This window comes from Typha angustifolia, chromosome 15 (assembly GCF_048772165.1).
Source record: "Typha angustifolia cultivar Huaian chromosome 15, ASM4877216v1, whole genome shotgun sequence".
NCBI classification, from domain to species: domain Eukaryota; kingdom Viridiplantae; phylum Streptophyta; class Magnoliopsida; order Poales; family Typhaceae; genus Typha; species Typha angustifolia.
Genome location: NC_133253.1, coordinates 14,509,039 through 14,531,219, shown reverse-complemented (window position 1 = coordinate 14,531,219; position 22,181 = coordinate 14,509,039). Strand labels below are relative to the sequence as shown.

The 22,181-nt window shown below is 38.9% G+C and overlaps 1 protein-coding gene across 2 annotated transcripts; it reads right to left on the bottom strand.

Annotated features, from left to right (window-relative positions):
• Positions 1-14,889: 14,889 nt before the first annotated feature.
• Positions 14,890-21,937, bottom strand: LOC140778977 (protein Dr1 homolog). Of its 2 annotated transcripts, XM_073123901.1 has the most exons (5): positions 21,725-21,931; positions 19,942-20,031; positions 17,839-17,933; positions 15,415-15,483; positions 14,890-15,316 (listed from the first exon to the last, which is right to left on the bottom strand). In XM_073123901.1, the coding sequence occupies exons 1-5, from the start codon at positions 21,777-21,779 to the stop codon at positions 15,161-15,163; spliced, it is 465 nt and encodes a 154-aa protein (XP_072980002.1). In that variant the 5' UTR covers positions 21,780-21,931; the 3' UTR covers positions 14,890-15,160. The 2 variants fall into 2 exon arrangements, with proteins under 2 accessions (XP_072980002.1, XP_072980003.1); XM_073123902.1 differs by lacking the exon at positions 19,942-20,031 and having other exon boundaries at positions 21,725-21,937.
• Positions 21,938-22,181: the final 244 nt, after the last annotated feature.

The following is a 22,181-nucleotide window of genomic DNA, read 5'->3' as shown; positions in this document are numbered from 1 at the left end:
ACACACTGACCCCTAAACTATTAGAAATACCTCACTTGACCCCTTCTATTAGGGTTCTGTTACCCATTTCCATCCAAAAGATGTCATGTGATAGTCACTTGACAAATATATGACAATTTTACCCTCATACATGTGCAAATCACATGCTAAGTCATGAGAAACTTTTAGGTGGACAAAAATATGCTGACCATCGCAGCCTCCATGGCATTACCGTCGTCCCCTCTTTCGCGTCCACGATGTTGACCACCGTCACCTCCCCCTCTTCGGCGTGCTCAAGCTCGGTTCCACAGCAAGATTTGCATCCCCGTCAGAGCTGGATCTTGGATTGGCGCAGCTTCGACAGCTACACCACCGCCTATGGCATCTATGGTCGATCAAGGCGAGACAGATCTATCCCTTCTAAGCCTCGCCTCGACGTCGTTGTCACCCTCTTCTCCAAGCCCGACGTCATCGTCTTCTCCGAGCTCGGCATCGCCATCGCCGTCTTCTTCGAGCCCTTTCTCTCTCCAAATTCTTCCCCATTGCTATTCGTGCAGCATTCGGTGATGATTGCCTCAAATTTTGAGAGGTGAGGGCCTATGCTGAGTCTGACGGTGAAGGAGCGGTGGAGGAAGAGGGTGGGGAGGAAATCGAAGTGGGCTCGGCGGGAGAGATAGGTTGCCTAACATACACTTCACATGGGCGGTCGATCAGGCTGTCACCCTCGGCATCCCGCTCGGAGGAGGATGGAGAAGGGAGAGCTATTGTAGATAGCTCTAGAGAAGGCGAGAGAAAGAGGCCAGTAGCGGCACGTCATGTCCCCCAAGGTCCATTAACGACTTCGCCATCAACGGCGGCGTGGCCTCTCCTTCATCTTGCATGCAAGAGGTTGAATGTAGAGGCCAAGCTGGAACCACGCATCCCCTACTCAACCACGGTAATCGCTGCTCATCGCTAGGGCTCTCACTCGCCCCTATCCATTCCCACCACTCAATGTCTAGTGACAACATGTCTAGACGCTGGCGAGAAGAAGACCAAGGGATTCACCATTGCTGGCTTTGAGCTCTTTGAGGGAAGAGGAATGAAAATTGTTTTGGGAGAAAGAGTTTAGGGCAGAGGGCAATGTAGGAATTTTAAAAAATCTTAATATTTAATTTTAGCTTTGCTATGTAACTATCCCACTATTATAAATGGAGGGGCAATCTGGTCAATTCACTGATTCTGTTAGCAGCGTTAAGGTGGTAAGGTATTTCTTATAATTCAGGGGGTCAGTGTGTACCGAAAAAAAGTTTAGGGAGTAATTGTAGAAATAGGTGATAGTTTAAGGGTGAAAAGGGAATTATTTCTAATAAAAATAAATAACTAATGCAATAAGAAAAGACTCTAACAAGGTGTATCACAGTCCACCTAAGGATTATTATAATTATTAATTAGATAGAGTTGGTATATTAATTATGCTGGTCTAACACACTATTAAGGGTTATTAATACAATTACCATTGTACCGTTTCACTAAATACTATTGACTTAAATAAATAAAATAAACCACATTCAATTAACTTACTTTATTGCATATAAAAGCAATCTAATATAATTATCAAATTCTAAATAGAGCTAAATCTCCATTAAAAGCAATTCATAGTGGTGCTCTCATACCATTGACTCATTTATTATGGCTACCTAGACTACTCTATAGATGATTAATAATTGAGACTCAAATCTACCAAAAGTAATTAAATAAAATGACTAAAATAAATTAGCGAGCAATCAATCTACTTAGGCCAACTCGAAGCCCAAAGATCTTAACACGCACCAAGATTAGGCTTAAAGCCCCAAACTACTAAGCCTAAAAGTCTCTTGGGCTGGGCTGCAGCGCAACCCAACCAACATGGGGTGGTTCATAGCCCAACCCACTAACAACTTGGGTTGGATTGCTCTCAACCCAAGCCTAAGTTGGGCTTAGCATCCTAGCTCAATCACATCTCACCATCGATAGAAGGCCAACAAAGAAGGAGGTGTGCATGACGCACAGGTGTGCATCGACGAAAAAACCATGCTAGAAGGATGAGGAAGTCGATAGGAGTGTGCACGACGCACAGATGGTCGACAACAATAAAACATTCCCTCCTTGCTTGATGGCCAAAGAGGTTGATAAAAATCACAATCGAACAATGAGGGCACTGAAGGGAGATATCACACAAGTTTCACCCTCATGAAGAGGGAACTTTTCAACCAGTCGGGGAAGGGAGACATGGGCAAGAATGGCTAGAAAAGGTTCACAAATCGACGAGGAGAGGCTACCATGCATAGCCTCAATCGAGAGGAGAAACAACCCACTGAGGTACCAACGACAATGGGACGATAAGAGGATGCTACCGAGGCCAGTGCAGGAAGGCATGAGACCACTAGCTAGCCAATCACTCGACGTGATCAATGGGAAGGAAAAGAAGAGGGAAGATACTTCAAAGATAATTAAGCTAAAAATTAGATCCACAAGATAAAGGAGGACTGACCAATGAGCATTTCTACGGTGATATCAAGCTCCAACGATGCTTTGGTGCAGTGTGAAGCTAAAATGGGAGAACGGTGGCTGTGGGGGAGAAAAGAGAGAAGAAAAGAGAATGCGAAGGCATTGCGTGTGCGCTCACTTTAGGATTTTTTTTATGCAAGATGTCACACTGTAGCTATTTTCCAAACTGACACTATTTATGGGTAGATTACTCTTTTAACCATAACTTTTTGACCAAATATCCTTTTGATTAGTTATTATCAAGTTAGAAATATTATTTAAATATCTACTATTTATTTTATAACTACAAAGTCAATTCAACCATTTATTTCAACCATTTATTTGTAAAAAATATGTTGTAATTCAAGAAAAATTTGCATATTTAAATTTGCATACATTAAATGATTTGCAAAATGACCAAAATTTGCATATATTAAATGATTTGCAAAATGATCTTCATTGTTTCAAAGTATTTCAAATGAGAAAGAGTCTTCTCAAACTTATAAATAAAGGTCTATACCTCATGTTAAAGTACTAGTTTTAAAGGCAAATCAAAGGACACAAAAAAGAGCAATCTAATTTAGTCATATTGGAGAAAAATAAAAGTTCTCACTTGACAAGTTTTTCTTCAAAACAATAGTTGTTTTAAGAGCAACAAGATTATGGTGGATAGTTCTCTTATAAATGTTGCAAACACTTTAGAAGCTAGTAGTGTATGACTTTGAGTACATAGTGAATTTTTAAGATAGGATCCTTGAGGAGTGAATGTCTTATTTTCTCTCTATTTTTTCTTTGCTTATCTCGTTTTAATTGTTATATCATAATTATATACATAAGCATAATGTTATTTATTTATATTTTCTTAATTTGCATGAAGAGATTTGAATTTTCTATTATCATTGTAATTTGCACATATGCTTGCATTCTTAGTTTCTCTCTTCATATTTAGTTTATAAATCTAATTCATCCCTCCTCTTGGGTTGTTTAGTCAGGCCAATAATTATTAAGAAGTTTGCTGACAATATTGAATTGATAGAGAATTTGTAAAAAGAAAGAAATTAAAATGGAATGAGGTAATTGTGTGTTTCATTAAGATGAATTAAATACATAAATAGGAGGAGATTACAACAATCTCTCCTATAATTAAGTTTGTCTATCCAACAGATTAGGATAGAGTTGCTATATACAAGGAAAGTAAATAACAAATAGATTAACCAAATCAATAACAAAAGTAATAAAATCTGATTGTGATATTTCTTTCCAACATTCCCCCTCAAGTTAGAACCAAATCTGATTTCGATATTTCTTTCTAACAAACAACCCTCTCAAGTTGGAACCAAATCTGATTTCAATATTTCTTTCCAATACTCCCCCTCAAGTTGGAGAGTGGATATCCATAGGTACAAATATTTCCTTTCCCAAAGGTTTAGTTAACAAATCTGCCAATTGATTTGTAAGCCAATATGCTTGGTAATTATTGAACCATCTTGAATCTTGTCTCGAATATAGTGATAGTCCATTTCTATGTGCCTTGTGTGTTCATGAAAGACTGGGTTTGTTGTTATACGCAGAGCGACCTTGTTGTCACAATATAAGGAAGTAGGTTCATGGTGAATAAGGCCTAAGTTTCCTAATAGGCACTGAAGCCATGTTAACTTGCAGCAAGCTCTAGTCATTGTGCGGTATTCCGCTTCGACTGAAGATAATGATATAGTTTTTTGCCATTTTGATTTCCATAAAATTAGTGAGGACCCAAGGAACACAGAACCCTGTGGTGGATCATCTAGTGAGAGGATAACCTCCCCAATCTGAATCACAGTAGGCTCGCAATTTCAAATCATTTTTTTGAAGAAAAGAATAGACCTTGACTTGGGGCACCCTTTAGATATCGAACAACGCGTAAGGCTGCCTCCATATGATGTCTTCTGGGTTGATGCATGAATCTACTCAAGACATGAACAAAATAGGTGATATCAGGTCTTGAAACTGTCAAATATATCAGGCAGCCAACCAATTTTCTGTATTTGTCTGGATCTTTAAGCAATTCATCTTTATCTAACAGTTTTAAGCCTCTTTCCATAGGAGTGTCCACTGGAGCAGCATTTAATAGACCTGCATCTTTAATTATTTTTAATGCATATTTTCTCTATGACATAAAAATCTCATTCCTAGATGCAGAGATTTCTATTCCTAAAAAATATTTCAACTCGTCAAGGTCTTTAAGATTGAAATTTTTATGCAAATGCTTCTTGATGGCAGCAATACTGTTTGGATCATTTCTAGTGATCAAAATGTCATCGACATAAATTAGGAGAATGGTAAAGGACTTGCCTTTCTTTTCGGTGAAGAGGGAGTAGTTGGCTTGTGATTGTATAAAGCTAGCGGAAGTGATGACAGAAGAAAATTTTGAAAAACACTAGCGGGAGGCTTGCTTCAATCCATAGAGCGATTTGTGTAGGCGACAGACGAGATGTTCCTCCCCCTGTCTCCGAAGCCCTGGTGGTGGAGACATGTAAATTTCTTTAGTCAGGTCACCATGAAGGAATGCATTGTGGACATCAAGCTGATAAAGTGGCCAGCCTCTAGCAGCAGCTAAGGCAAGAAGACAACGAACATAAATAATTTTTGCTGTGGGAGAGAAAGTCTCATGGTAGTCGATGCCCTCCATTTAGGTAAATCCTTGGGCAACCAGACGTGCCTTATGTCGCTCTATTGTGCCATCAGAGCGACGTTTAATCTTGTAGACCCACCGACATCCTATGGGTTTCTTGCCACCTGAAAGAGGGGTCAGACTCCATGTGCCGTTGGCAGCAAGGGCATATAACTCAAGCTTCATTGCATCACTCCATTGAGGGTTGGTGATAGCTTCATTGTAAGAGGTCGACTCTTGCTCTTGATTGAACGAAGCAATAAACGATTTGTGTGCAGGTGTATAGCGATGATAAGAAAGGTAATTGGTTAGTGGGTACCTTGTCCCTTTGTGCGAATCTGGAGAAGAGGAGGTGACTGGATCAGAGGGAGGTGGCGTGACAGCGAAGCAAAGGTAATCGTTGAACCTCACAGGTGGATTAGATTGTCGAGTGGAGCGGTGGAGAGGAATATTGGTCGGTGGTGGTGGATGGGGTGTTTCGATAGAGGGAATGGTGGTAGTATGGCAAGGTGGTGGTGGCGGGGAGGAATCGGGTGTTCCGATAGAGGGAAGAAGGTTCATGGGTGAACAAATTTCAGGCGGTTGTATATGTGGTGGTGGTGGAGTTACGGTGGAGGGTGGTGAGGTGGGTGGGTTATGATACGATTCGAACTTCACCGATGTCGTCTCGAGCATAGGTACACTTTAATGGTGTCTTTGTTTCTTATTTTAGTATTTAATTCTTAAAAAAATAAGTTTTTTGTATGTCGCGTTCGAATGCGGGTGGAGTGTGTTCGAACGCGCTTGTGAACGTCTGTATCAGGTTTGCACATCCAGAGAGTGCAAAATATGCGTTCGAACACCGCGTTCAAAAGCGCCTGCGAATGCCTGCATCGTGTTCGCAGACCCAGAGAAGTGCAAAATATGTGCGTTCAAACGCGATTGGGAGCGTTCGAATGCGGTCGACGAAAATGTACTATTTAGGGTTAATAATTGCCATTTTTGAATTGCGAAAATCCACACTATTTAGAGCCACCGTTCCTCGGACATGTGCTTCCTATGACAACAACCAGAGCCATGGCTGCACGACGAGATGAGGAAGAAGAGATTCTCCCAATAGAGGAGGGGGAAACGGTTGTGGGGACTTCCACCCGCGGAACCGCCTGACCAAATCGGAATATGGAAGAGCTTAGCGTTTAAGCCATGTTGGGGTCTCTTTTCGAACAAATGGCCATCAACAATCACATGATGATGGAGATGAATGGGGGAATTACGGGCGACAAGGGAAGCCATGGCGAACGAGAATGCACCATCGACCCCACGACGCGAGTCCACTCTCATAAACCCACTACCACTGGTTCAGAATTTGCAACCCCAAGGGCCGTTGTTGCCACCACCCTATGGGCAGAGATAAGCAAGGATGGTTCCACTAGGCCCAGTTGCAAGTGAACCCATCCGACGAGCGAATCACTATAGAGATCACCTTGGAGATCTAGATCCGTGGGCAGGGTAATACGAATCGGAACCGCATTGAGTTAATCAAAATCGAAGAAGGGATCATCAACCATTCATGGTGCATCCTCCTCCGGTTAGACAAGGACTTGGATATGATCTGAATCGAGACAACGACATTCATGGGCAAATCATGCGACTCGAATTCCCCAAGTTCAAAGGTGGCAATCCGATCGATTGGTTGTATAGGACGGAGCAATTATTCGCATACCAAGGTATGGCGGAAGAATATAAGGTGATGCTTGCGAGCTTCCACCTTGAAGATACGACGCTTCATTGGTTTCGAGCAGCCAATGCTAATGAGGCTATTGAAACTTGGGATGACTTTTGTGCCGATATCACGCGGCGATTTGGAGCGTCGAGGTATGAAGACTTCGATGCTCTTCTCTCAAAGACAGTGCAAAAGACCACGGTTGGGGCATATCAAGAAGAATTTGAGAGAATAAGTAGCCGATGCCAACCCCCATGGACGGATCAGCAACTTCACAGCACCTTCGTCTCCGGGCTGCGGCGAGACATACAAGCCGACGTGAGGGCTTTAAGGCCTAGAACCTTAAAGGAGTCCTTCGAAGATGCGGTGCTCATGAAAGAAAACATTAAGCCATGAAGTTACATCTAAAACATAACTGGACAAGCCAAGGAAGCCGCAATCAAGCTCAACCAACCATAGCGGCAGGAAATGTTACTAGAGTACCAAGAATTGTTGCTGCAATGGTGCCTCCTCGAGCACCCTTGAAGCCATCCCAAGATGTGCAGTTTGCACTTAGAGGTCCGGGACGAGCACTCACACTTGCTCAAGTAAAAGAACAAAGATCCAAAGGCCTATGCTTTCGTTATGATGAGAAGTTTGTATCTGGACATCGCTGCGCTAAACCGATGGGATCCGTGAAGCTAATAGATGGATTGGAGGATGTGGAGGATGAGTTTGCAGCTGAAGATGAAGGTGTGGCTGGAGGACATGATGGTCGAGATCTCCCTCCACGCCTATTCCGGGATAGCAGCACCAAAGACTTTATGGGTGAACGGTCTAATCAAGACAACTATAGTGATAATCTTGATTGACACTGAGTCCACCCACAACTTCATTGAAAAAAGGCTTCTTAGGAAGATTGGGGCAGATTTCATTTGTGGAGGTGTGGAGTTGAAGGTGCAAGACCAAATTTTCACATTGGATATTTATCCGTTGGCTTTGCGAGGTGCCAACCTTGTTTTTGGGACTCAATGGCTTCGAAGCTTGGGGCCCGTGACATTTGATTTTACAAGCCTCACATTGACATTTTGGAGGAATAACTAGAGAGTGCTGCTGGATGGAAGTCAATCGCTGTTTAAACTTCCAAACGTAGGGGACGCAAGGGAGCTTGCTTCTTTCTCGGCACCTATCTTTACTTTCTTCTTAGATTTGCAGAGAGCCAGCGCAGAGGATAGTGATCTAGTTCAACTCATGGAGGAGCTAAGAGAGAACCCATCAAGCCACCCCGAGCATGAGGAGCACGACGGGTTAGTACTCGAGCGTAGGCAGATCAAGATACCCGGGAACGAAGAGCTACAGAGACTATTGATAACACATTTCCATGATACTCCTATATCAAGTCATGAAAGGGTATTACGTACCTACAAGCGACTAGCCCAAAACTGTACATGGACAACGATGAAGACGGACGTGAAGAAGTGTGTGCATGAATGCCAAATCTGCCAACGAGTCAAATCGGAGACACTCAATCCTAGCGGGCTGTTGCAACCACTACCTATATTGGAGCATATTTGGGAGGACATCTCCATGGATTTCATCAAGGGGCTGCCGAAGGTTCGAGGACAATCGGTGGTGTTCGTTGTGGTGGATAGACTGAGCAAATATGCTCATTTCATAGTATTGACGCACCCGTTTTCAGTGAAAAAGGTGGTTGAAATTTTTGTTTGGGAAGTAGTGCGCTTGCATGGGACTCAAGTGGCTGAAATTTTTGTTCGGGATGCCTAGGACGATCGTGTCAATCCAGGATCGCATCTTCATCAGCGAGTTTTGGTCCGAGTTCTTCAGATTGCAAGGAACTCAAATCAACCTTAGTTCAGCTTATCACCCCGAGACGGATGGCCAAACCGAGGTGGTGAATCGCGGACTAGAGCAATACTTGTGATGCTTTGTGGCGGATCGACCAAAGGATTGGGTCAAATTCCTTCCATGGGTCGAGTGGTCATACATTACCGCTCATCACTCTAGCATCGGCATTACCCCCTTTGAGGCGGTTTATGGGCGCACTCCCGTCTTGCGTGCCTACGATAGACTCACGGCGGTAGATAAGACCGAGCTTGACTTGGAACTTGCTGATCGAGATGAAACCTTGAGACGGCTCAAGATGCACCTAGCAACAACCCAAAACAACATGAAGCAGATTCATGACAAAGGCCGGCGTGAGCGAAAGTTTGAGGTGGATCAATTGGTGTTTATTCGAGCTCAACCGTACCGACAATCCACATTGAGGCCAATTTTGAACCAGAAGTTGGGTCACAAGTATTATGGTCTGTACCGAGTGCTATAACGAATTGGTCCAGTAGCTTACCGATTGGACCTACCTAAGGGAACTAGGATCCATCCGATTTTTCATGTATCAGCATTGAAGGCCCAGATCGGGCCTAACCATGTAGTGGGTTTAGTCTTGCCCGAACCAATGGAGAAAGATGGCCCAATTGAACCGGTCTGAGTCTTAGGTCGCAGGAGAAGACGCCATGGATCCAGATTGGAGACCGAAGTGCCGATTGAGAATGCGGTCAGCGAAAATGTACTATTTAGGGTTAATAATTGCCATTTTTGAATTGTTTGGTTAGCTTTTAAAGGTATGGATAGCAACCATAGAATGATTATTGATGAATTGAGTTTTTGCCTTGTCTCCTTCGTCTTCTTCTCTCCCGTTCTCACGATTCCCAGCGACGCCACTTCTAACCTCTCTCGACTGGTCAATCACCCTAGTCCTTTAGGGGCGGCCCACTCCTCTCCCTTCTTCCAATCTATCCGACACTTGCCCTAACTCTTCCATCACTCATAACCCTTCCACCACCACTTATTCACTGGTGCTACCCCATTAACGTCGGTTCACCACCATCCACCATCATCTAGGATCTTATGCCTCCATTCACGGATCCTAAGACAGACTTCTTAGTGTTTGTCCACTAATCGGACGATATCTCGAGATCCCAACATTCGATTCACCTGAAACTTGATTTGTTGAAAAGCTCTTTTTCGGGGACTATAACATATCAAAATCTAATATTGATCCGACGGCGGTATCTGTTGGGATCTATTTTCAAAGTTCCGTGTCAGATCTTGTCTAGATTTGAAAATCGGAATAGATCGAGCCTTAGCCAAAAGGGGAGATTGTATCAGGTTAGGTTCAAATAATGATGATATGGTTGAGTTGGGTTCAAAAGAATGGTCATATGGGCTTACGGCATCTCCCTTTGATGGGCTTGTTGTTTGGATCAAAGGAAAAGGTAGAGAATATATATTATTTGGAGAATAAGGAAAATATCTTCTTTAAAATGGACATCTCTGCTTGTGAAATTTTTTTTTGTTAATAAATCAAAATGTTTGTATCCTTTTTGACCTATCGGGTATCCAATGAAAATGGAAGGTGTAGCTCGGTAGTCAAATTTATGAAAGGTATGGATGTTTGTGGCATAAGCCAAGCAACTAAAAACTCGTAGATGGGAAAAAGTAGAAGGTTTTGAGTAAAGAAATTCAAATGGTGTCTTGTCGACTAAAATTGGGGAAGGTAACCGATTAATGATGTGAACAGCAATAAGAGTACATTCTCCCCAAAATTGGGAAGGAAGATTAGCTTGAAATTTTAATGCTCTTGCTACTTAAAGAATGTGACAGTGTTTGTATTCCACAACCCCATTTTGTTGAGGTGTGTATACATAAGAATGTTGAAAAATAACATCGTTATCTTGAAAAAAAGAACGAAGAGAGATAAATTCGCCACCATTATCACTCTGAATAGTTTTGATGCGAGTTTCAAATTGAGTAGAAACATAACTAAAAAAATGTTTTAAAAGCAGTTGTGTTTCATCTTTATGTCGCATCAAAAATATCCAAGTAAAACGTGAAAAATCATCGACAATGGTGAGAAAATAATGAGAACCAGAAAGGGAAGGATGTCGATAGCGACCCCAAATATCACAATGAATAACATCAAATGGTTTAATAGAGAAAGTATTACTGATATTAAAAGGTAAATGACTTTGTTCGGCAAGTGGACAAATAGAGCAAGATTTATTGGAATTAGTAGAAAAATTTAAGAAATTTTGGGCAATAAAATTCAAACGGAAAGATGATACATGCCCTAAACGGTTGTGCTAAAGGTCGGTAGGTGAGATGGTGGGATTGCATGTTGGTTGGTTTGAGGACGTGGCTTTTTTAGTGTAGACTTTCCTTCTCCTAATGCCACCAGATAATAGAGTCTGTCATGCATTTCACCCAAACCAATCATCTTCCTTGTATCCAGATCCTGCAAAATACACCAATAAGGGAAAAATGTCACTGAACAATTTAAGCCTTTTGTCAATCACCCTTCTGACAATAAATTAACTTTGAATGTAGGAACAGATAACACATCATGCAATTTATAGATGGAATTCAAAGGCATGGATCCTTTAGTAATAATTTTGGCCTTCTCTCCACTAGGTAATAATACGGGTGACAACGAGCAACGTTTGTCTTTATGCAGTATTTTTGATGATGAGGTGATATGATTTGTTGCACCACTATCGATAATCCAATTTTGATGAGCTAATTGAGACAAACCTGGTTTTGTGACCATATTTGCCTTGGGATTAGGGGTACCTTCTGCCTGATTATTGAGAAGTTTCATAATCTGTTTTAATTGGGCCTTTGTGAATGTGGTGTTAGGTCTGCCTTCTTTACAGCTTGCCTAGTTGACTGCAGAGTAATTGGGCCGAGCAAAACCTGAGCTCAGATTGGACTTGGCCTTTGGATAGCCAGGGGGTAGCCATATAATTTGTAACACTTTTGGACCTAATGTCCATCAGTATCACAATAGGTGCAGTGTAGTGGGGTCACACCTTTCCAGATCGGGTCCATTGCGTCTGTGATTAGAATCAGGATGATTGCTCCTCTCGTTCTTTCTTGGTGATGCCAGAAAAAGCTTGTGGATAGCCATGGCAGCAATCGAGGTCGGCTCGGTGGAGGAGGAAGCAACTCCTAGATGTGATTAGAATCAGGACGATCGCTCCTCTCGTTCTTCGTTTACCTCTGTCTCCACCTATTACACTCGATTGAAAACCCTATGGGACGAGCTAGGGATGCATTGTGAAACACCACAATCGGAGCAACAAAAGGTAATGCAATTTCTAATGGGTTTGTACAATGCAATCCGCGGCCAGATCCTCCTGATGAAACCTTCCCCTTCGATTCGCCAAGCATACTCCTTCGTTGCTCGGTGGAGGAGGAAGCAACTCCTAGATGGCGTTATTTCTCCTCTTGAGCAACGAAGGAGTATGCTTTGCGAACCGAAGGGGAAGGTTTCATCAGCAGGATTTGGCTGCGAATTGTACTGTAAGATTCATTCAAACCCATTAGAAATTGCATTACCTTTTGTTGCTCCGATTGTGGTGTTTCACAATGCATCCCTAGCTCGTCCCATAGGGTTTTCAATCGAGTGTAATAGGTGGAGACAGAGGTAGTTTCTTGCTTGTGGAGGGCGATGTCCCATTGGATCTCAAATATGCGGGCTAGATTGCCCTAAGAGAACCGAGTGTCGATGTCCTCCCAAACTTCTCTGGCAGTGGAATAAAAATTCATACTATCAGCAATTTCTGGATCACAGGTGTTGACTATCCAAGAATGGATAATGTCATTATATCTTGACCAAATGGCGTGACCTTCAAGATCATCTGCTTTTGAAGGAGCTGAGATAGACCCATTGATGAATCCGAGCTTATTTCTTGTATTCAATGCTCGAATCATGGATCTTTTCCAACTAGAGTAGTTATCTCCATTGAGGGGTTTGGGAATGAGAACCAATCCGAAATGATCGGAAGGATGGATAAAGTAAGGATTGGAGAGGTTAGCAGGGGATTTTTCTTTCCTTACCTTTGATGGATTTGGTAGAACAACACCTTGGAAAGAAGAATGATTATCTTCAGCCATTGAGGGTAATGAAGGTTTCAATGGATTAGAGTATGACTGCAATATAACTTGATTTATAGGGTTCTAGCTCTGATACCATGTAAAAAGAAAAAAATTAAAATAGAATGAGGTAATTGTGTGTTTCATTAAGATGAATTAAGTACATAAATAAAAGGAGATTACAACAATCTCTCTTACAATTAAGTTTGTCTATCCAACAGATTAGAATAGAGTTGCTATATACAAGGAAAGTAAATAACAAACAGATTAACCAAATCAATAACAATAGTAATAAAATCTGATTTCGATATTTCTTTCCAACACTCCCCCTCAAGTTGGAACCAAATCTGATTTCGATATTTCTTTCCAACAAACAACCCTCTCAAGTTGGAACCAAATCTTTCTTTCCAACAGAATTTGGGTTGATACTCTTGAAATCTGTATTCCAAAGGAAAAAGTTTTATAATAGCTAGTATTCGGATGCTTATTTTGAAATCTGTATTCCAAAGGAAAAAGTTTTATAATAGCTAGTATTCGGATGCTTATTATAAGTTTCACAGTCTCTAGTAATAAGTCAAATTACATGATTCTATGGGTCACCTAAAATCCATTTGACTAGTATAATTTTGTTCGGAAACTTTTCATAACTTTTTTTTATTGGAAAGCCAAGTAGCACAGATTTATTCATTAATTGACACCAAATGACAAAAGAAGTAGCACGGTGAAATTTTGGTACAAACTTCACACTTGGTTATAACAGGAACAATATACAACACATACTAGAGGAATTACACTAGTCAAGAAAAGTACAAAGCCCTAAGAAAAGCAAATGAGCTCTCTTTCTTATTCTTGTAAAGGAATAAAGAAAGATTATGCATGCTAAGTGTTCACCAAAGTGAATGATTTGTGCACACTAATATGCTTTATTTTTTTCATATGCCTGCTACCGAGACCCCACTTAGCTAATTCAGTTTGGTTCTTTATTGTTTCTTTGGAGACCTACTAAGAAAGGTATATTATGTATCGAACACGTATATAATAATTCTACCTTGGTATTCTCATCATTTCATTTGTTATAAATAATGAAAATCCTCTTTATATATGCACAAATATCACAACTGAAAATTAGTTGGAGAGAGGGGGATTGGAGAAATCCATATCGTTTCCGTTGAAGAAGCCATATTTTGAGTGGAGTTCGTGCAGCTCATGAGAGATGAGCTGTTAGGAATGGAAGGCTTTCTGAAGGATGTCAAAGCCAAACAGAGGAGTGGAGATGAAGGGGTGAATGAGTTCGCGACATAAGAAGCGAAGTAGCACATCGATTCGAAAATGTTATTGAGATTGCCAACTTTCTAACCCCGAGGAGAAACCTCAAGAGAGGCTTCATGGGTGCCATGTCAATGTATACTCATAGCCCCAGTGATTTAATAACTCTATATAAAGTTGGTACAACAATATTGTGCCTTCGAAGTTTGAATCCAGAAGTACCAAAGAAAAAAGAAAAAAGAGAAAAAAAAATGAGTCCAGAAGTACCACCAGAGTCCCAAGAAACATACGTGTTGATGATGACCTTAATACGGAGCTGCTAACTATGACGCATCAATACACAAATGTATAATTCCCTAGGAATTTCAATTGCTCTTATATCCATCACTGTAGGAATTGGATTCTGAAGCTGTCAATACACTTCTTGATAATGGGATTCGCGGGCATCCAATTCGAGATGGTCCTTAGTGAGAACCAACCTTTCATTGATTCGTTATTTTTTTTTTTTTTACTTTCATTATACAAATATTAAATCAAGGCACCCATTTTATGACAGATCTCAACTTAATAGCAAAAATAAATAGCCAACTCTATGGCATTGTTGATCAAGTCAAAGTCTGTTCTGCTAGTCTGACCAAGCTTCTAGGGCTAGGCGTGCACCATAAGTTGGTTGCTACCTAACTCAACTTAACTAACCAGCTTAAAAAGCTCGACTCTAATTTGACTCAGGACTAAATTGCAGAAATTGAAAAAAAAAAATTCCTAATTTTTACTCCTTTCCAGTCAGCCCGAGACGACCGGGTTGGCCTGAGTTGTATCAAAGTTGCACTTCTATTCACAATTAAACCACATATAACAAAAGAAAATAGAAGACTCAACTTTGTTTTACATTTTGAAAGTGCAGAGCAAATTAAATTAATGTTGGTAAGCTTGCTCAACACAAAAAGATAAAAAAGAGAAACTAAATCACTATGTTTTGGTTTTCACTGTTTACCAATACAAATTGCCGCCAATATCACATGTAATTTATCTAAAAAAGAGACTCAAACCTGCAAGATTTCACATCTTGTAGAAGAGTACGGTTATACAAGATCCAGATATCAGCAGACATTGTCAGGGAAGAGTCAGCTTTCTAAACTGGGGTCCGAGTCAGATTGCTTTTGAGGGTTCAACCCATTATTCATTCTTGCACGGGCTTCTGCAAACATTCTCTGCTGCTCAGCCAATGCTTCTTCCTCTGTCATCTCTAAAGCACTAATCTTTCCACCTTTAGGGGAATCCTGTAGAAGAGTATGGTTATACAAGGTCCAAATATTAACAAATAGGAGACAAAAATAAGTGAAAAATGTTGGAAAAGAGAACTATGACATAAGCAAACCAGAGTGTCGATCTTATGCTGTTCATATGCAGCATACACCTCGTCTATGTACTCCCCAAAGCCAAGAACCTGGGAATGTTAGTCAGGTCAATATCTAAATGTAAAAGAAAAGAAAAGAAAAAGACTGAAGCTACGGTTGCCTTTACAGAATTGGAGATATTGGAATACTACAAGCAGATATCTGGATTCAAGACCTCTGAATTTAGTACCACGCTTCTAGATTTTGCTTGAGTCAAGTATTTATAAGTTGTATGTGGCGAGAAACCAACCAATTTTAAGTTTGCATAAAAGAAATATTAAAATTCTGAGTAACACATTAGCAGCTCATTATAGACCCACAAATGTTTGTCTGAATGGGATCCTGGGTGATTTTCTATGCTTGCACACTTGAGATGCTACATGTTGTATCCTGGATAAATTATTTGTCCTCCCCTTGCACATAGAGGGAAAAATGGAAATAAACTGTCTCAAAGAGCATATTGGCTCATTACTCAAAAAAGAAATGCTATAAGTAGAAGAATTTGTATTTTGTGTACTGTTTTTTTTAACTAACTACTTTTATGAAGGGAAGTATATTCAAAGAATTTGATAGATCCATAACTCTTATACACTGCTAGCTTTGGTTACTGACTAGATGATGGACATACATTAAACCCATAATTGACACTGTAGTACAGACTCAATAGTCATCAATTTGAGATACTTGAATAGGAGTGCAACAATGACACTCTCTGACCAATAGTCTCTTTATTGTAAAATAAGATTGTCAAAAGATGCTTGTATGAAAGCATTTAAGAGGACACAAGCATCAGTTTTCTATCCTTGTCTTTTAACTTAAATTAATGTTGATCATCTGTCTAACAAGTACAGATTAATGTGATAATGAATACTCGCACCTTTCTCACTGAGGATGTTATACAGGACCTCATCCATCATGAATAATTAAGTCATATTCAAAACTTACCATTCCAGCTTCAATGAATACTTTTCAAAAATTCCTCCCTGATTCTTCTTTTACCATACAATGTTTGATCTAAAATCATGTTGAACTAAATGAGCAAAAACTCACTTGCCACGAGCTGAATTATTCTTCCTAGCGAACCTTTTGATGTAAAGTTTCATCATACCTCCCCCAGTGATAGCATAAGCTCTAAAATATCAATTGTTATACCACAGATGCTTGCCTCAGAAGGACCAACTTTGGGGACCAAAAAATAGAGAGAGAGAGATAAAACTGACCAAACCCTATATCACTATACCAAATAAAGAAAGAGTGAAATATCCCTCAAAATCTCTAGAAGGCTTTCTAACAACACTCCAAAGAAAACCGAATATACCTTGTTAATCTCTCTATTTACTCGTTCTCTTTGTCTCACCTTTGAAACTGAAGTTTTTTCCTGTACTTCCATGTGCATCCTAACCAAGCTGCGAGGGATGATTTAAAGACTTGCACTTTCCATGCACATGTCATATACCTATTACAATTACGAATATAAATAGGATAAAACCACACATAAAATTCTATTCCTTGATTGTTTGCTATTCCATCTAAAAGTACTTCTTTCTAAGGCCTGAGTACACTTCAGCTTTGAGAAACCACCAACTGATTTCTACAACCTAGCCTACTTCAGCCTGACGAAATTTGTGTTTCACCCATGGTTTGCCATATCAGCTGATCCCGATCTAGGCCTAATCCGAACTCTCTTTCTTTCACTCTTTTTTTCACTCTCTCTCTTACTCTTTTTCTTTCTTTTACTCTTTCTTTTTTTTTCTCTCGTTACATATAATCATTGTTTCTTTTACTGAGAGATTTAGCTCTAGTGAACTCCGACGAACTCCAGTGAACTCCGGCTAACTCCAACTAACTCTGACAAACTCCGACTAACTCCAGTATGTAACTTTTAATTAAATTTTTATTTCTCTCATTTTTTTTATTTCTTTCACTCTCTCCCTTTTTCTTCTCTTTTTTTCTTCCTTTTCTTCTTCTTCTTCTTCTTCTTCTTCTTCTTCTTCTTCTTCTTCTTCTTCTTCTTCTTCTTCACTACATTATGATTTTTCTTTTTGTTTGATTTTCTTTCACTCACTTCTTTCTAATCTCTTCTTCTTTTCAATCTTTATTACACCATAGTTTTTCTTTTCTTATTTTTGGTAAACTTTTTTCTAAATTTTTAGAAGTTTTCCTACATTTAAATAATATTTAAAATTTTATGTAATTAAAGTCCGTTCCGATCCAAGTGACTAATACGGTCGATACGTATTGTTTTTTCGGAAGACCGATCCCAATTTTTTGAACCATAGTTTCACCTGTTAGACAAAAGTCTGCTAGAGCCTGATATGAAGAACTAGATAGACTTGAAATAATCAAGGTGCAAAAGATGTACAAAAAGAACATTAGAGTTGTAAATGCATATATAAATAATTAACCTCTAGAGCTTTAAGAACATGCTCAGGCGCAATTGTTCTTTTGTCCTCCCGATTACATACATCATTGGACTCTGAAGAAACAAGGTTAATGAATTCTGCCAACAAGAGATGAGTTTTAATCAATATGATAATAAATGATAAAGAAATGAAATTACTTTAATGGTCTTCATGAATGGCACCAAATCATGAACATGAAATGGAGAAAAACTATCCACTACTTGGTTTCTTGTGGTAAATTTAAGTTTAAAACTAATAACCAAAATACTGTGATTCCAATCAAAATCCTTTCTTATATAACTGAATATAGAAATAGCATGTAAGTAGAAGCTCTGGTTTTAACCATTTTTATGCCATAAGATTAAAAAACGGTTCCACATGGGTTTTAAAAGCATTGGCATACATAAACTTTTTATTCTGTATTGATCATACAAGAATGCAAACTAAGCATATATATAGTTCTGTCATATTTATCTGGGCAGTAATCTTAAAGCCTTCAGTTAGGATGTGTGAGACTGGAGCTATTACAATACTACCTTCCAGAAGATAATTGTGAGACAGGAAAGATCCTTGACAAAGCTGCTTAAAAGTGCATAGGTAATCCCCTGTATACTAAAAGGAAACCTGATACGTACAGGCTGAAAACTGTTGCCAAATAGAAGACGAGGTTCCAAAGTTGAAGCATTCAATATTCAGGAGTCAATAAAAGTGTAAGCTCTAGATTAGGAGGAAGATATCCAAGTTGTATTTACCATGTTAGAGTATGTCATAGCAATTTCTTTTAGAGACATGCACAGTCCAAATATGTAGCCAGTGGAGTATTGTAGTATTGGTCTCTTAAAAAAAGGGCCCCTAAACTCTAGATATCATTTGAATGGTTTTGCTTTTTATTCTCCATTATTTTACCATACCAAATTGATGTGTATGCTTCTTTCTCTTGCTGTTTCGGTATATACACACACACACACACACACACACATACACAAAGATGTACTTATGCATATCTATAGATACTATCCACCTTTAATGTAACATATTTATCAATTATAGAATCTCTTTTTTATGGTCACTAATGACAGTCACTAGTAAAAGTTTGGACAAATCAACAAGAAGTCCAGTTTTAGAATCCTTTAGAAAATTATGACAGAGTAGAGAGGCATAAATTTATAATTTTAAAGGACCAATAGGATGTTGTGTTGTAATATGTAGTCTCATCAATAAATAAGCTGTCTCTGTAAACTTTCTTGGACTCTAAATTTTAAGATAGATAAGGATTCATGCTACGTAATTTAACAACATTTTAAGAGCGCAACCCGCTTGATTGCAAAATCTTCTCCTACTGAGTATATCAAGATAGCTATTTGATATTTTGCAGTACCAGACAAAATATCATCACATTCTTCAGGATCACAGAGGATTGTCAACAGGTAGGAAAAAAACAAAAAATCACTTCATGAACTGGAACTGTAAGAAAAATGATATTGAGTATTCTGACTAATATAACAGCATCACCACTGGCTAATAACACACGTCGCATTAGAAAGAAATCTGCAGGGCAAACTGTATAGTCTTAATCAGAGCTAAACATCTAAGCATATTTTTAAAAAATACATGAATTTTACATGATCAAAGAGCGAAGTAAATTCACTGTTATACCACATTGGAAACCTGAAAAGGTAACCAGCTGAAAAGTCAATATAAATCATAGCAAGATTTGTTAATCAAGGGGCAACAAGCACATCAAAATGATCAAGAATATCTTTCAAAAGATGAAATATCCATAAAATCTATCAGTTTTTGTTTGCATCCCTGGTCATGTAGGAGAAAAGAGACATCAAATGGAGTTATTCTTCCATAAAATTGGAGAAAAGTTTAGTGTAAATTCAATTTTAAGGTGAAAAAGATGACTTCATTATAGCATATCTTCTCCTATGTTTATCAACAAGTTGTATACAGTCCCAACAAAGTGATGTTTTCTTCAAAGGCTACGACATATTTAAAAAGACACCAGGATAACACACAAACCATAAAAACAACATTTTTGATATATCTACAGCAAGTGTAAAATACTAAAGATTCACAGATTAACCTCAGATATTTTCTTACCTACGCAGCATTCAACAAGAAGATCTTGAGTATCTCTAGCTATACGGACATCAGGTGGCAACATTTCTTTAATAATCTTACACATAGTGGCTGAAAATTAGTAAATCCTGTGTATGAGTTACATTTGATAGATATACCAACTAAGAAAACATCAATTACCAAATGCCACCAACATTAAAAGAATATAAGAATGCACATCATAGTTATTCAGATAGACATTATTTGCCTCTGTAATATGGAATAAATATCGTTCATTTAACCTCAAGTCCTTTTCTTTTACCTCATAAGCAGTATTAAGAAAAAAATGCTAGAATGAAGCATCTATTCTACTATCATCATATAAAGAACTATCCTCTTGGCTGTGCTAGCAAGTACACAATTTTGGAGATGATTCTTTACACTTTTTTTTTTGTCAAATATGCAGAATTCTGCTAAACCAGATGATGGTTGTTAAACCGACATACTCCAGTTGCCTTTAGAAATATGCCTACTAGATATTAATGTAGATCAAGATGCCTAAGGGAAATTGGCATGAACAAAAATGACAGGCCAACTTTTCCAAGTGGAAGGACAACAATTATGGAGTGCCATATTCTGAAACTTAATGTTCCACTTTTTGCGGTTTATTTCAAATGGAACAGGATCCATTGGTACAATGTTTACAGAAATAGCAATTTACAAGACTTAAGGTAAGATTCAATATAGATTTCTGAGAACAGTCCGAAGCTTAGTACTCCACACAAACTTTTCATGGTTCTTCATTATAATGTACCCCATATACACCCTTGTACAAGGTGAAGAGAGGCAAGTAAACCTATACCTTTCAGGTGCCCTTCTTGGGCTCAGTTGCACCCTTTATAAGACTAAAATGAGAAATTTTATCCTTTAGAGTAACTTCCCAGTTCACTTTCAGATCTTTAATATTTTACTACTTGATCAAATTACAGAGATGCTTACACTTTTCATAAAGCTTCATTGCTTATAAATAGGGTGTCTTATACAAGTAAACTTTCACCTCCACCCTTTCAAATGATACTCCATTTACAGAGACTGACTGATGACAGCTCACGGGCTTAGTCTAAGAGGGAAGTAGAAATTGCTTATAGCGAGAAATTAGACAAGAGATATAATAGTTGAAAACCTCTGAAAGATGGGTGTAAACATAAAGATGGTCACTAAAAATCCAATTTTATAGAGAGCATCAAACTTTGATCACAGGCAAACATAGAGAAACTAAGAAATTTGAGTATTGATGTGAAGAACATCATGCATTGGGAAGCACGAGGTGGGAGAGAAATAAATCAAAAGATTAAGAGTACATAAAAGAAAAAGAAAAGCATCTTGTTATTCGTTCAAGAGTTATCATGTATATCTTGTCAAATACTTGAAGTAGCTGCCAAAGCTTTCAAGGAATGCTCCTATACAAAATCCACTACACTCCAAACTCATTCTCCACAGCATTTATTGACCGTACAAGCATAAAAACTTTATTTCATTTTCATGATTGATGCTCTCAATGTGTATTCACAAAAGCAGTATATCTTTCCACATTCGAACACACACTCAAATCCAGTCTCACCCAGTTCAATTTCGACCTCCCTCTCTACCAAAATTATCAGATCTATTGACAAATTTAAGCTAAGATAAGAGAGATTAATCTGTGCATGTCTTCCTTGGAATACAAAATCCACACAACTTCCGTTCCAAATTCAAGGAAAGCTTCTGAAATGATTAACTTTGACACCGTTCATCATTAGCAGAAAAGGGGAAAAAAAGATCGCACCTTTCGGGAGCGAAACGTCCTCCTTCGATTTCCCGACGATGTCCATCGGTTCCATGACCCAATTATTACCCAAAGAGATGTTTAAAAGAAGGAAGGGAGGCGGTGTGAGGACGATTCCACGACCGAATCGATCAGAGGACGGCGAATTCGAAGAATACGGAAAGAACGAAATGGAGAAATGGAGAAATGGAGAAATAGGGAAATCGAGAGATGAAGACCCGCGACTTGGCCCGAATTACGGGAGCTTCGATTTTTTATTTTATTTTTTATGGAAAGTCCAACGTTGTATTAATAAAAACCTTTCATTAGTTGATACTTAAAAGAGAAAATACTAACCCTAGATATAGGCACCAAATTTAGCTTAAACACAGATAAGAGAATAATAAAACAAATTGTCAAATAAATGATAAACAAAATAAGTTTTTAAGGACAATGAGAAATAGAGGTAAAGTACGTT